At 38.5% G+C, this 14,212-nt stretch overlaps 1 protein-coding gene across 1 annotated transcript in view; it reads left to right on the top strand.

The window, feature by feature from the left end:
• Positions 1-14,212, top strand: part of GRIA3 (glutamate ionotropic receptor AMPA type subunit 3) — a 308,467-nt gene that overhangs the window by 212,093 nt on the left and 82,162 nt on the right. The window contains exons 6-9 of the mRNA XM_068962694.1: positions 2,832-2,993; positions 7,063-7,230; positions 11,955-12,059; positions 13,132-13,239. Of these exons, the coding sequence (XP_068818795.1) occupies positions 2,832-2,993; positions 7,063-7,230; positions 11,955-12,059; positions 13,132-13,239 (543 nt within the window). The remainder of the gene's footprint in view (positions 1-2,831; positions 2,994-7,062; positions 7,231-11,954; positions 12,060-13,131; positions 13,240-14,212) is intronic.

Here is a 14,212-nt window from a genome sequence, read left to right as displayed (position 1 = left end):
AAAACATGGGCTGACTGAGAAACTTCTAGGTCCTCAGTGATATGGTTGCTGTGAGGTAGAAACATGAGTGCAGAGTGTTCTTACAGAGATACTTCCAAATTACAGTATGTTTAACAGGGAGGAAGACAGCCAAGCGGCAATACATGGGGCCTATGTTGCAGAGCAGAGTAAGTGGAGGTGATCGGCGAGATAAATTTAAGTTGGACCCCTCTTTTTAGTGTCTCTGCTGAGAAAAAGGTAGTGAGGTAAAATGTTTCTGGGGGGTGCTGTGGTGAGTAACAAGACTGAAGTGCTGGCTCTTATGCCTTAAGGCAGATGTGAGATTCCTGGGATCCTTTCTCTCGCCCTTCCTGTTGTTAATCCTGTGTTGCCATTTTAATATGCTATAGTATGAAGGAAATGGGAGTGTGAGGCTCATCCAAAGTATAAATGGCACAGAAAATACTATTTCCTAGGGCAGACTATGGCCATTCACCCTGGGGACCAAGATGGTGGCAGAAGCTTTCTTAATCCTTTTCTTTCAAAGAAAGGGGCTCCCTCTTTCAGGCCAACACAAGAACCCCCACCAGCAGACAGATGGACAGTTGCTCAATGCTCTTGTGTAATACTTTTTAACTGGCAAATATGGTTTGGTACAGCAAATGACTTAAAGCCATTTGTTGAAGTTTTGTCCTCGGCTCTCTATTTGTATGTATGTTTAGGGGGTAAGAGTTGGGAGTTGGATAATAGTTAGGCTTAAGCCCCGTCTGGAGCTTCTGTGAGCCTTTACACACAAGCAAGCCTTTCTGCTGATTGTTGTGCAAAGGGGAACAAATGGGAGAGATCATTGAGTCTTTGTTTATTTCAGGAAGGAGACCTTTGGGAGAAAACTCATCCTAACAAATTAATGTTCATTTTAAAAATATCATGTGATCATTGGAAAGGAGGAATAGTTCTCAGTGATGCAAACTCTTTGGCTCATATCCCACATATGAAAGGAAGAAGAATGGGGTGAAGAGTAATAACTGAAAACGCTGCTTCACTAAAATATTTTCTATGATTGCCTTGTTGCCCATACTAAAGAAACATAGAATTAAAAGAAGCAGGCATCAGAATGGTAACTAGAGAGGCATACAAGAGCAGGGCTTCTGGGTATTGGTTGCATTCATGTGTTCAGGTTGTGAAAATTCATCAGCCTATACTTAAAGATGTTTGCAATTTTCTATATGATTATTAAACTTCAATGGAAACTTAGAATGCAAAAATAAAAGACAACTTTTGAGAACTAGTAGGGATTTAAGTAATATAGTGTATGCATTTATCAACATTATACCATTGAGTGGTATATTTAAGATTTGTGCGTTTTATTGGACATAAATTTTATCAAAACAGAGAAAGAAAGGGGGGTTTCCCTGGTGGTTCAGTGGTTAAGACTTTGCCTTCCAATACAGGAGATGCAGGTTCAGTCCTGATTGGGGAACTAAGATCTCACATGCGTTGGGCCCAAAAAACCAAAATGTAAAAAATGAAAGCAATATTGTAACAAATTCAATAAAGACTTTAAAAAGAAAGCCTTTATTTTTTTCAATTTTTAAAATAAATTTATTTATTTTAATTGGAGGTTAATTACTTTACAATATTGTATTGGTTTTGCCATACATCAACATGAAACCTTTAAAAAAAGAAGAAGCAGAAGAAGGAAGGAAAGGAAGGATGAAAACTTCAAGTGCTGAACTCTAGTTAATGACCTACATGCTGAAGTCTTTGGTATGAAGTATTCTAACATCTGAAACTTTCTTTGAAAAGCATCCAAAAAATGAAATGGACTGATGGATGGAGAGAAAAATGTTAATTGTGAAATCTGAAGTGACTACTTCATTTTCACTGTATAATTCTTTCAACTTTATTTTTGAAACAATTTTATATGTACATGTTGGGGAGGAGAATCTAAAGGAAGGGGAAAGAATTCTTTAAATTTATTTATGAATATAAATATTGGCTCCAACCTACGGAGGACCTAAGGGCATCAAAAGCAACTAGCAAGAGACAGTTATCCAGCAGAAATAGCAGGAACTCCTGGGAGAAGTGTCTCAGAAAATAGTAATGCCCAGTGGACCTGGTGATACCCAGGTGAAGATGGCATGATAGGAACATGAAGAGATTCCTTCAGGAGGCTTAGGTGGCAGAGAAAACAGAGAGACACCAGAACAAAAGAAGAAGAAAATGGTGGCTGCTATGAAGTAGATGTCAAAGCTCATTCATGGACTCATGTGAGACATACCCTGGGGGTTGTGCCATCACATACAACCAAGCTGTCAGTTTCACTCTTTGGCATTTTTGTAAATTACAAATGTTGAAATTACTCATCATTCAAATCTGAAAAGCAATCTGCTGTATTTGGCATGTTAGCTAGGGCCAACTTTTTAAACAGTTTCCAGTTATATGAATCATTGTATTTGTATTCATTGAAGAAATATTAAAATATATAGGTAAATGAAAGAAATAAAAACATTCACTTAAAATTGACTCTGATGTTTGTCCTTTCAGCCACTACACCAAATAAAAACATGGGCACTAAAATGGAAGGATGTATATTTTCTCCATCATGCCTGTAGTTTCAGAGTGCCCTAAGAATTAGTCTGTATCAGGGGTTGTTTGTTTGTTGCAATTTTGGTTTTTGTTGAGATATAATTGACATGTAACCATGTGTCCGGGTTTGTTTTTTTTTTTTTTATTGCTAAAGAAGGATCTTGGGAAAGGAACTTTCATTTCTTCCTTAGCATTGTAACAGATACAATGAGTAAGAATGCATGACCTCTCACAATCACAATTCTCTCTCAATCTCTTTCTAGGGTTTTACTGATATTTTGCTAGAAAGAGTCATGCATGGGGGAGCCAACATTACAGGATTCCAGATTGTCAACAACGAAAACCCTATGGTTCAGCAGTTCATTCAGCGCTGGGTGAGGCTGGATGAAAGGGAATTTCCTGAAGCCAAGAATGCACCACTAAAGGTAATGTTCCACAGCATGTAGAAACCTTAGGCCAGCTTTCCAGAGCATCTTAGTATGGCCTTTGTATATTTATGGCTATCCGGTGATCAAGTGGTTGTCCCTCAGAAGTGTTTCAGGGATACTAAAACACAACTGCAGGTAATGCTCCTGCATTGGAAAACTAAATTCACAAATAAAGAAGCTATTGAGAAGGAGTTCTTTTAAACCCAGTGTTTGAAAATGGTAACTTAATTTTTTAATGAATTTCATTTTTAATATGCTTATAACTTACAATTTTAAAAGAACCTAAATTGGACAAAGGGTAGGGGCAGTGGGAATAGGTAAGGAAAATTGATAGTCTGAAATGAAAAATTAGATTTTACATTATTGATGTGATTGCTTTGTGTTAATAAGTTTCATGAATCTCAGAACACCCAAGTGAATTAGGTTCTAGTACAGAGTATGTGTTGCCCATGCGTATATTGAATGGAAATATTTTCCTGCCTACAAAAGTGTCTTTAAATAATTAGATTACCTAAGTTGCTCGTTTTCATGAAATCAAGATAAGAACATTAAAAGCAGAAAGTTATGCTTAAAGTGCACATTTTTCACTCGTGTTCCCCTATGGCTAGAAATCCTATTATTTTAAAATCAGGAATTAAAACAGATAAATGGGGGAAAGTTATTCATGTTACACAAAGGATGTTTCCAATGAATTTTAAGTAACCCATTCCCTTAGTGCATTGATTTAAGCATGAAACAGACTTTAAATTCTTCCTTCCTGATACAGTGAACACATGTATGTACCATGACTGTGGGATCCTTGTGATCTAGATGAGGAATCAAAGTAGAGCCAAGGTTCAAGGCCCTTCCCTAAAAAAAGAAAGGGGAGAGGACATTTCCTGTCTTATGGTTTCGAGATGCTCATCCTCACATCTTTCCTGCCTGGAAAGAATACAATAAAGAGGAACAATGGGCACATAGACAGGAAAGAGATACATTCTGACTCACCCATGCAGGACCACCCTGTATGGGTCACATCAACATAATACAAGTGCGACCTTACCTGGTGCAATTGATATATTCTAGAAAAGTTGTAAGTTATACGTTAAACACCTTTTTAAAAAAAATAATTTAAGCCATGCAGTAGTTAAGTGGTCCTCTGATTATAGTGATTACTTCATACATGCCAGATTTTTCCAGTGGCCTCATATGTTTCAGTAAATATGGCCACAATTCCTATGATGAATCGTTTGTAGTCAAATCTCTTCTTTAAGATGATGACTTTATTTTTTTATTGAGGTACGACTGACATGTGACATTGTATTAGTTTTAAGTACACAACATAATGATTTGATATATGTATATATTGCAAAATGATCACCACAATAAGTTAACATTACCACCACAGTTACAGTTTTTTCTCATGATGAGAACTTTTAAAATCTATTCTCCTTGCAACTTTCAAAAATATTTACCAGGCAATATTATTAACTATAGTCACCATGATATGCATTACAGTCCCAGAACTTCTCAGTCTTATAACTGGAAGTTTATACCTTTTGACCATCTTCATTCATTTTTCCCTGTTCCCCAGCCCTCACCTCTGTTCTCTGTTTCTAATGAGTTCATTTTGGGGGAGGATGCACAGATAAGTGAGATCATATAGTATTTGTCTTTCTCTGACTTATTCCACTTAGCATAATGCCATCTGCCTATCAAAAATTGTAGGATTTCTTTCTTTTGATGGATTACTGACTAATACTGCATTGTGTTCTGTGCACGCATGTATATGTTTACTGAAACATAGTTGACGTATGAGTATATATGTGTATGGTATGTATCACTTTCTTTCCTTACCCATTCACCATTTGATGATTTGATGGACACAGGTTTGTTACGTGTGCTCACTGTTGTGAATACTGCTGCAGTGAACATGGGGGATGTGGATATTTCTTTGAGACAGTGATTTTATTTCCTTCAGATATATGCCCAAGAGTGGACTTGCTAGATCATATGGCAGCTCTATTTTGAAGTTTTTGAGGAACCTCCATATTGTTTTCCACAGTGACTAGGCCAGTTTATGTTGCTGTCATCAGCGCATGAGGGTTCCCTTCACATCCTCACCAGTACTTACTGTTGTCTCTTTGACAACAGCCATTTTCATAGGTATGAGGTAATATCTCCCTGTGGTTTTGATTTGCATTTCTTTAATGAGTCAAATCTTTTTATGGGCTAAATCTGCCCATATATCTAGGTGAGCTTATACAAACATATTTTGATATAACTGCCAATCCACTGTTTTGCCATCCTTAGATTTAGCAGGCAATAGGTAGAAGGAAACAATTCATTTAGTCAATATTTTAGGGGTATCTACAATGTGTCAGACACTATATTAGGCACAAAAAAAATGGACAAGAGTAAAAGTCTGAAAAGGGTACTAAAGAGTCATTTATGCCTGTTTAGAAGCTGTAGAAGTTCTACAAAAGGAAAAGAAGACAATCTCAGCTCTGGATTATCCGTTGGTAACTCATAATATGCATGATGCAAAATTATCAGAATTTACTGAGAAGAACTGTTCAGGCTTATAAGCAAAACCCTTCAAATAACTTAGGAAAATGGAATATTTCAATAGATGGTTACAACTTTCAGATTACTTTGACTTGCAGTACCCATTATGGAACCTTGCTCTACATCAGTCAGACAAAAAGTCTGCTTTAGAAAATGATGGACAATATATTTGATTAGGAAATAAAATTGTCTAGAAATTAAAATTCTGATGCTTAATTTAGTCTATATTTTATGAACATTGCCTTTGGGGGCTTTTTTTAGATACTCACACATTAGTAAGTAGAAGCCGAAAAAGTAGAAAATTAAATAGCTATTTTGGCATGGCTTGGAGAGGACTATAGCAAGATTGCTGACAATTTATGCAGTCAGCTGGAAAAAAAATCACTGCCATGTTGGCTGTATGTAGTGTGCAGATTGTTTTTTTCATGAAAGAACATATGTCCCTTGTTACCGTCATAATTGATATAAGAAAAGTAACATGAGAAAAGTCAGAAAAGTAAGTTGATAGTTGTAAAGATGACAATGTATTCACTCACAATTGTATAGGGACATACTATATAGAGAGACAATTCCCTCTAGGGCATTTTTAGTTTCATTTTTTAAAAAAATCAAGAGTTCTATATTCTACCAGTATTTGTCACCCCTGCAAAACAGGGGCCAGCTTATTTTAATCATACTTTGTTGATTCAGTTAATGAAAAGGCATCCACCATGTCAACTACGGATAATCAAATTCCTTATGTTAAATGACTGGCCTCATCCTTAGTAGAGCATATCAGTACAGTTTATCCAAGGAATAGACAGTAACTGTTCTTGAAATTGTTCTTGCTTGGAAAAGGTAGCATCATGAAGCATTGCCTATGAATTGTCAACATTATCAGATTTAAAACTCAATAACAATTATAATTTTATACCATCGAAAACCAGCTTTAGATTTCGCTACCCTCCCCCCACCCCACCGCCTCCCCCAGGAAACAAAAACTGATGTATTGCTGGCCAGAAGTCCCAGTTCACCAGAAACATGGTCCAGACAGAAATGATTAATGTTTCCCTCCAAATTAATTTCAAGCTGTCTAACTTAGCTATTTCCATTTTCCCGTAAGTAAACACCAGATCTGAATTTTCTATTAGAAACAGCAATAACCCAACCTTGCTTTAGGATATGCTATTCCCTCTCCAATCTACATATGCCATCCTTTAACTTCCCACATATTTCACTCTCTTTAAAGGACCTGGCCTTTTTAGTAGTCACTCACTCAATACAAAACACAGCATTGAGAACAAGAGAGCGATTCCCTTGAGCCATTGATCTCAATAATCCTAACCTGTGTGCACATGAGGTAAGCTGCATCATTCTAGAATGGATCAAAGTCAGGCTTTCCCAGAGAGGTCCGTTGATTCAAATAATTAAGAGGGTGAATTCATAGAACAAGAGTTGGAAATGAATGAAAATAAGGAACGAGGCAAATTTGGAGAGCCTCATTTGTCATGATATCTTGTTTTCCACACGTCTATTTCAGTACACATCTGCACTGACGCACGATGCAATACTGGTCATAGCAGAAGCTTTCCGCTACTTGAGGAGGCAGCGAGTGGATGTGTCCCGGAGAGGCAGTGCTGGAGACTGCTTAGCAAACCCTGCTGTGCCCTGGAGTCAAGGAATTGATATTGAGCGAGCTCTGAAAATGGTAATGCCCACAATGGGTAATTGGGGTGGGAGTACCTTAAGTGAAAGTGAAAGTCATTGAGTTGTGTCCAACTCTTTGCAACCCTATGGACTATAGCCCACCAGGCTCCTCTTCCTTGGAATTCTCCAGGCCATGGAGTGGGTTGCCAGTCCCTTCTCCAGGGATCTTCCCAACCCAGGGATCGAACCCAGGTCTCCTGCATTGCACATGGATTCTTTACCATCTGGGCCACCAGGGAAGCTGGGGTACCTTGTAAAGACCCAAAAGGCCCTCAATCCTGAGAAAAGACACCCTAAAAGGAAGAGGATCAGAGTCTATAGACTGTTCAAAGTATACATAAAGATAAGCATCTATATTTATTCATCAAAATCTAGGCCTCTAAAACTAGAAGGTTCTTCCTTGAAGCTTAAGAAATGGTATCAGCAAATTTAGGGCAAATGAATATTTCGTTCTGTACTATGGTGTGGAGAGTAAATCAAGCTCAATATCCTTGAAAGTTGCAGATTGAACATGAAAATGGCTTTTCCAAAACTCAGACTTTCCAGAAAATGACATTACTTAGGGGGACTGGGGTATTCTCTAGGAACCTCCTAACTTCAAGGTAGACATTACTGGCATCCTGACTTATCAGCCAATTATTATCCTGGATGGACTGTGGAACAGAGCCAGTGTGATAGTGTTTCTATTGTCAAAAAGAACCTGTAATACTATATTCTACAAGGTGAGAGGCAGCAATATGATCCCTTTTTACGCCTACTTAAGAGACTTTTCCCCAATGCCTTAGAGAAAAATCCTAAAGAAAAGTACAAGGAATCAATGGCTAGACAGTCAAATAGGTCATTTGTTTTTAGTAGTTACTGGGTGGGAGAGCATTTCAGGCTTTGAGCAGTATCCTTTGAACAGATTCCATTATTCACACTAGGAGGAGCATCACCCATTCAGTGCAGCTTTCCAAGCAAAAGATCTTTCCTGAATATTTTGCATTATGCTACATATGCCTGCTTGCATTAAAATGAGCCTTCAGCAGTACAAGACTCTCTTATTTCTCCTTCTTTAATTATCCTGATGTTTGGAATATCCAAATCAACAATGATAAGAGAATTCTGTGCACAACCCAGCAATGAAGAGCCTGTAATGGCCTCATAACATATATCATTTTGTGTAGTTGGCTCTCTTACTGCTACCTTCAATTTGCCAAGTTGGAAGCATTCAATCAAAAAGGGTTAGTAGCCCCTGTGTGTCTCTCCAAGAAAGAGATATGACTCATTCTCCCATCATGCAGATTTTTATGTCATTATGTCAGTTCCCTAACAAATGCCCTGAGTGTAGTTTTATGGAGGTAGCACTGCACAATTTTTGAAGAGCAGTTAATTAAATTCAACCTTCATAGCTGTTACAAGATTTGTATTGTCAGGTGAAACATAATGATGAGTGAAATATAAAACTCCCTTGGAGTGAATCAAAAGGAGTTTTCATCAACAAAAACCTCAAGGGGCAAGTGCCAGCATCGCCAATTGACTCCCCATTCATGACACAAATGACTCTCTTCCCCCAATACAAAACTAGCTACCAGAATGAAGGATGAAAAATGAATTTGGCAAGACAAAAATTAGATTGATCATATTATGGCACAAATTGTTTCTGGATGTCTGACTCACTGATAAAGCTCAAGCTGTAAGCCAGGTAAGTAACCTTCCTCCCCAAGCCCTCATGATCAAACACTCAACAGGAAGGATGTTTTTCCTCTTTCTATAGGCCAGCCTATGGCTTCAGAGGGGCTTGAGAGTATCAGCTTCTTCCCAAAGTACCTGTTACCTTGTGACAAATGATTGGTTTTCAGAGGAATACTAGAGAGGATGGCCTAAAGCACTAAAGACTTGACCGTACTGAAAGAAATTCCATTTTATTTAAGTTAATTAAAAGTGAGAATGCATGATGTAAAAGCATCCCTCATTGTGACTAGCACATAGATGTTACTCAATCAGTCATTCTCTTCCTTCAAAGAAATCTGGCAAACAAAATCATTGCCTGATAGAGGCTCCGAAGGGGCCTGTTTTAATGAATAAATAATCACACCATTCATTTAACAAATATTTACTGAGTACCAACGACTATGTATCAGGCTCCCAGTTAATATGCAAACATGAAATAATATGAGGGAACTCATATTTAAATTGCTAATATGTAAAGAAGTGCTTTTGAAAACCTTACAGCCACTTGCAGATCGGGTAATGATTATCCTTACAGTCTACCAACAGTGCAAAGATTAGCCTCAGCGTGATCTACTGAAATATGTCACAATTCTAAGTCATTGAAAATTGTCCACTGGTTCAGTAAGCATTTATTGAACCTCTGCTTTATCCCAGGCTCTGGATTCGTTGCCAAGAACACAGAAAAAGAATCCCTTTCCATCTTTAGATGCTCCCAGTCTAGCAGGGGAGGCGGAAATACATAGATGATTTAAATGTTATGATGAAGTTCCACATGGAGTGCTAAGGGAACCCAGAGGAGAAGCACCTAATATAGCCTGAGGTGCAGGGTGGAGAGGATTGGGAAACTGTCACTGACATTCATAGCCTTAAAAATAGACTTCTCTCAGAGTGGTAGTCCAATTCGACTTGTGCTCACCAAAAGTTCTAATCAGTCTAGGCTGTTGTCCAGTTTGCAGATCATGCTCAGATAGGCTGAATCTTTAGAAATATACAATTCTTAATGAGACTGGAAGCCTTTGCTATTTTCAGCAATGAAGGATTTCCTTAATACGTTCCTCTGCCAGTGTCTCTACCCTACCTATCTCCTCTCCCAGAGTTCAATGCTCAAAATAGAGTGTAAAGAACCCTTCATGCATCACAGACCCATCCCTCGTGCATACATCAGACCCACCCCTCAACAAAGAATCTTTTCTTTAACCAGAAGCATGATGTCACCTTCTCTGCAAGCCTAAGCTGACGGTAGTGCTTACGTTTGTTGGGTCAGTAGGACAATTGTCTTGTCTTCAGGAAGTCACATGGGGGCATTTCTCCTTCAACAGATATTCCAAGGTCTCCTATAGGTGGTGAACAAGGCCCCTCCCTTTAAAAGGATGCTCACTACTATTTGCCGTCAATTTTCTCTTCTGCCGCACAAGCCTATTACCACTTCTGACCTGCTTAACAAACAGCTTGTCATTTTGCTACAAGTGATGAAAAAGTATTCCATCCTTTCATCGTGGGAGAATAAGACAGATTCTTTTTCTCTGAAGCAAATTCCTTGACCCATACTCACCAGATGAGTAATTCAAGTGGGTAACAATAATGCCATATTTAGAGGTCTTTCATCCAGTGTCCTTGAACTGTAAAAAATAGGTAAGGAAATATCTCCACCCATTAGAGGTAGCCTCTTATTAGTTCATAATATGGGACCCAGACCAAGGAAACGCCTCTGTATTTGGCATCCAAACCAGATGTTCAGGCTATTCCAGCACCTCTGTTTTCTGTAGCATTCAATACTCCTGATTCCCTTAACTTAACAAATTCTATCAGTCTACAGATTATCCCTCCATGACCTAGCTCTCCATACCTGTCTGTAGCTAGGAATAGGTTAAATAAGAGGAAAAACTTAGTCCTGTTACAATGGTAGCTGGTAAATGTGCAAACCCCTCAAGAATTAGAAACAAAACTCATTTTGATTAATAATAATAATTATTATCAATAGAGCTAACATGTATTGCAATGCTCAGCACATGCCAGACACTGATCTAAACATGACATATGGATAGCTCATTTAACCTCCCAACAACTCAGTGGGATAGGTACCATGAGGCTTTCCCATTTTACAGATTAGTACACTGAAGTTCAAAAGCATTAAGGAACATCCCCAAGGTCATACAGTTAGTAAGTGATAAAGTTATGGTATGAATCCAGGAACTTCAGAGCCCATGTGACTGAAATCAGTTTATGTTCAGACACCGAGAATACTAAGATAAGACAGTCACAGTCCCCAAGGAACTCACAGTCCAGAGGGACACATTATCCTAGTTAAGAAAACTCTTTGGGATACTCTTTTCAGAAAAGACTGATGGTAGAAATTTCAAGTCCTTGAAAAAGTAGTAGCAGGGCCCTTACTGTATCATATAAGAAACTGCTTGTCAAAAGAAAAAAATCAGTATCATATATTAACATATATATGTGGAATCAAGAAAAATGATTTGGATATCTTATTTGTGAAGCAGAAATAAAGACACAGATGTAGAGAACAAATATATGGAGACCAAGGGGGAAAGGGGTGATGGTGGGATGAATTAGGAGATTGGGATTGACATATATATACTATTGATACTATGTATAAAATAGATACCAAATGAACCTACTGTATGGCACAGGGACCTCTACTTAACGACCTGTGGTCAGCTATATGGGAAGGAAATGCAGAAAGAGGGGATATATGTGGATAACTGACTCACTTCGCTGTACAGCAGAAACTTACATAACATTGTAAGGCAACTATACTCTAATAAAAAAGAAACTGCCTGTTACACCACTAAGAGTTTCATTAAAAGCCATACTTATAAAATACTGGGGAGAAAATGAAGATCTGTGCAGACTTGATCTGGTGGCTATAGCTCATTGGCTCAAGATAAATGTTCTCTAATATTCCAAGATCTGTCCATAGACCTCATTGCAAAGAACTTAGAAGGCAATATTGTGGTGCTATTTAAAATTTTTACATTCTCCCCTTTCTACCAGGTGCAAGTACAAGGAATGACTGGAAACATACAATTTGACACTTATGGACGGAGGACAAATTATACCATCGATGTGTATGAAATGAAAGTCACTGGCTCTCGGAAGGTAAGTAACCCAAACAGATATCCCAGTGAAAAATCTCTCAGAAAGTGATAGCCCTCAGATGCAGGAAAATAAGTGTTAGGAAACACACCCAGAGCAAATTCCCACACATCCTGTTTGCCTTTCCATTCAGTGAATAGTGTAGCTACAATGCAGAGCTGTCTTCTAATCAAAGTGTTCCATCTACACATTATAAAAGGACTATTTCCCTCTGAGGCTGGTTCTTTAAAAGCGATAGACTCAAGAGTTATTCACAGCTTCCTACAATACAGGAAGGAATTACAAATTTTTTAGCATGTTATTTAAACCAGGGGTCCCCAACCTCCAGGATCTCATGTCTGATGATCGGAGGGGGAGCTGATGTAATAATAATAGAAATAAAGTGCAGAATAAATGCAATGCACTCGAATCATCCCTAAACCATCCCCCCTCCCCCTGCTCCATGGAAAAATTGTCTTTCATGCAACCAGTCTCTGGTACCAAAAAGGTTGGGGACCGCTACTTTAAACAGAAGCTGCCAAGATACACATGATTTTAGCAAAAGAATTAGGAAGTAGGTAATCTCTCCATTTTGCCAACTCACCTACCAAAAGGACTCTGGACAAAGTACCTTTCTCTACATCGAAATTTCATAACCACTTTGCTTCTGTCATATAAAACCTTAGAATATAAAATATCTTGTACCACTTCTACAGGATACTCCACTGGTGGTTTCTCACCCCACCCCATCCCCCACACTCCAGATTTCCTTCAGTCCTAAGGGAAGGATTCTTCTGCTATCTGAGTTTAAAGAATCAAAAAGCCTGATCATTCTACAGTAGGCTAACTTACTTTACCAAATATCAGTAAAAGCAAAGCAGGGATGGGAAGTCCCAGGCTGAAGGAACTAGCACACTTGTGTGTGTGTCAGTGTTGTGGTCCTGGTAGGGGTGGCAAGACAAAGGGAGACAGGACCTCAATCCTTGGAAAGCTTGAGCAACTAAAAAAAGCTTTCATTCCACAAGAGCACTTGAATTTCAGGCAGCACTTTCTGAGTGAAAAATAGGCAACCAGGTCAAATGTCTGCTCTTTGCAGGCTGGCTACTGGAATGAGTACGAAAGGTTTGTGCCTTTCTCGGATCAGCAGATCAGCAATGACAGTGCATCTGCAGAGAACCGGACCATAGTCGTCACTACCATTCTGGTAAGTATAGAGCACTAGGTGGGCTTTCTGTACAGCAAGACTTCTGTTTTCTGAAAAGCAGTATTCAGCCAGGAGGAAAGACCTCAAGTTCAAACAGTGGAAACTTTGAACATGTCAACTTAGGAACCTTTTGAAATATCTTGCCATGATGATGAAAGAATGTCATTTTTAAAAAGACAAAGAATAGGGAATTTGCAACACGCTTAGATGTCATTATCCTTTTAAACAAGGGCTTCCTAGGTGGCTCAGTGGTAAAGAATCTGCCTGCCAATGCAGGGCACTCGAGTTTGATTCCTGAGTTGGGAAGATCCCCTGGAGAAGGAAATGGCAACCCACTCCAGTATTCTTTCCTGGGAAATCCGATGGACAGAGGAACCTGGTGGGCTACAGTCCATAGAGTCACAAAGAGTCAGATATAACTTAGCAACTAAACAATAATAATCCTCTCAAACACCCTATACCATGGGCTGATGCTTCATCTAGGCCTGAAATGGAATACTTCATTGTAGGGGAGACAAAAGGAAAGAGTAGTTCAGAGCTCTAGTATTAGGCTTGTCACTAACCTGAGTTTAACGGTACCAATCGCAACTTCTCTGAGCCTCAAGTTGTATTATTTTTTAACTTGTGGAATAGGCATAATAATAGCCTCCTATTCATGTCATAAGATGTTTCAAGGCAATATTCACCGTGTAAAGCTTTTCTGAAAAACTTAAAGCACTACTGAGATATGAAATAATATTTTCATTTATTTTGAAATGTTTTTCTAAAAATGTTTCATTTCTGAATGAAGTCCAAACCCAGATTAAAAATGACTATTCCACTAGGTCTGAAATTGTGATTAACTGAATGGAGATTCAGCTGAAGTTTACCTTTCATTTAAACATACAAATCAAATACTCACTTTGGGCTAGGTACTGTACTAGGCCCTGAGGATATAAAAATGAATAAGCTACAGACCCTGACCTCACAAAGA

This window comes from Capricornis sumatraensis, chromosome X, assembly GCF_032405125.1.
Source record: "Capricornis sumatraensis isolate serow.1 chromosome X, serow.2, whole genome shotgun sequence".
NCBI classification, from domain to species: Eukaryota; Metazoa; Chordata; class Mammalia; order Artiodactyla; family Bovidae; genus Capricornis; species Capricornis sumatraensis.
Note: the sequence above shows the minus strand (reverse complement) of the source record. Positions and strands in the feature narration are given on the sequence as shown.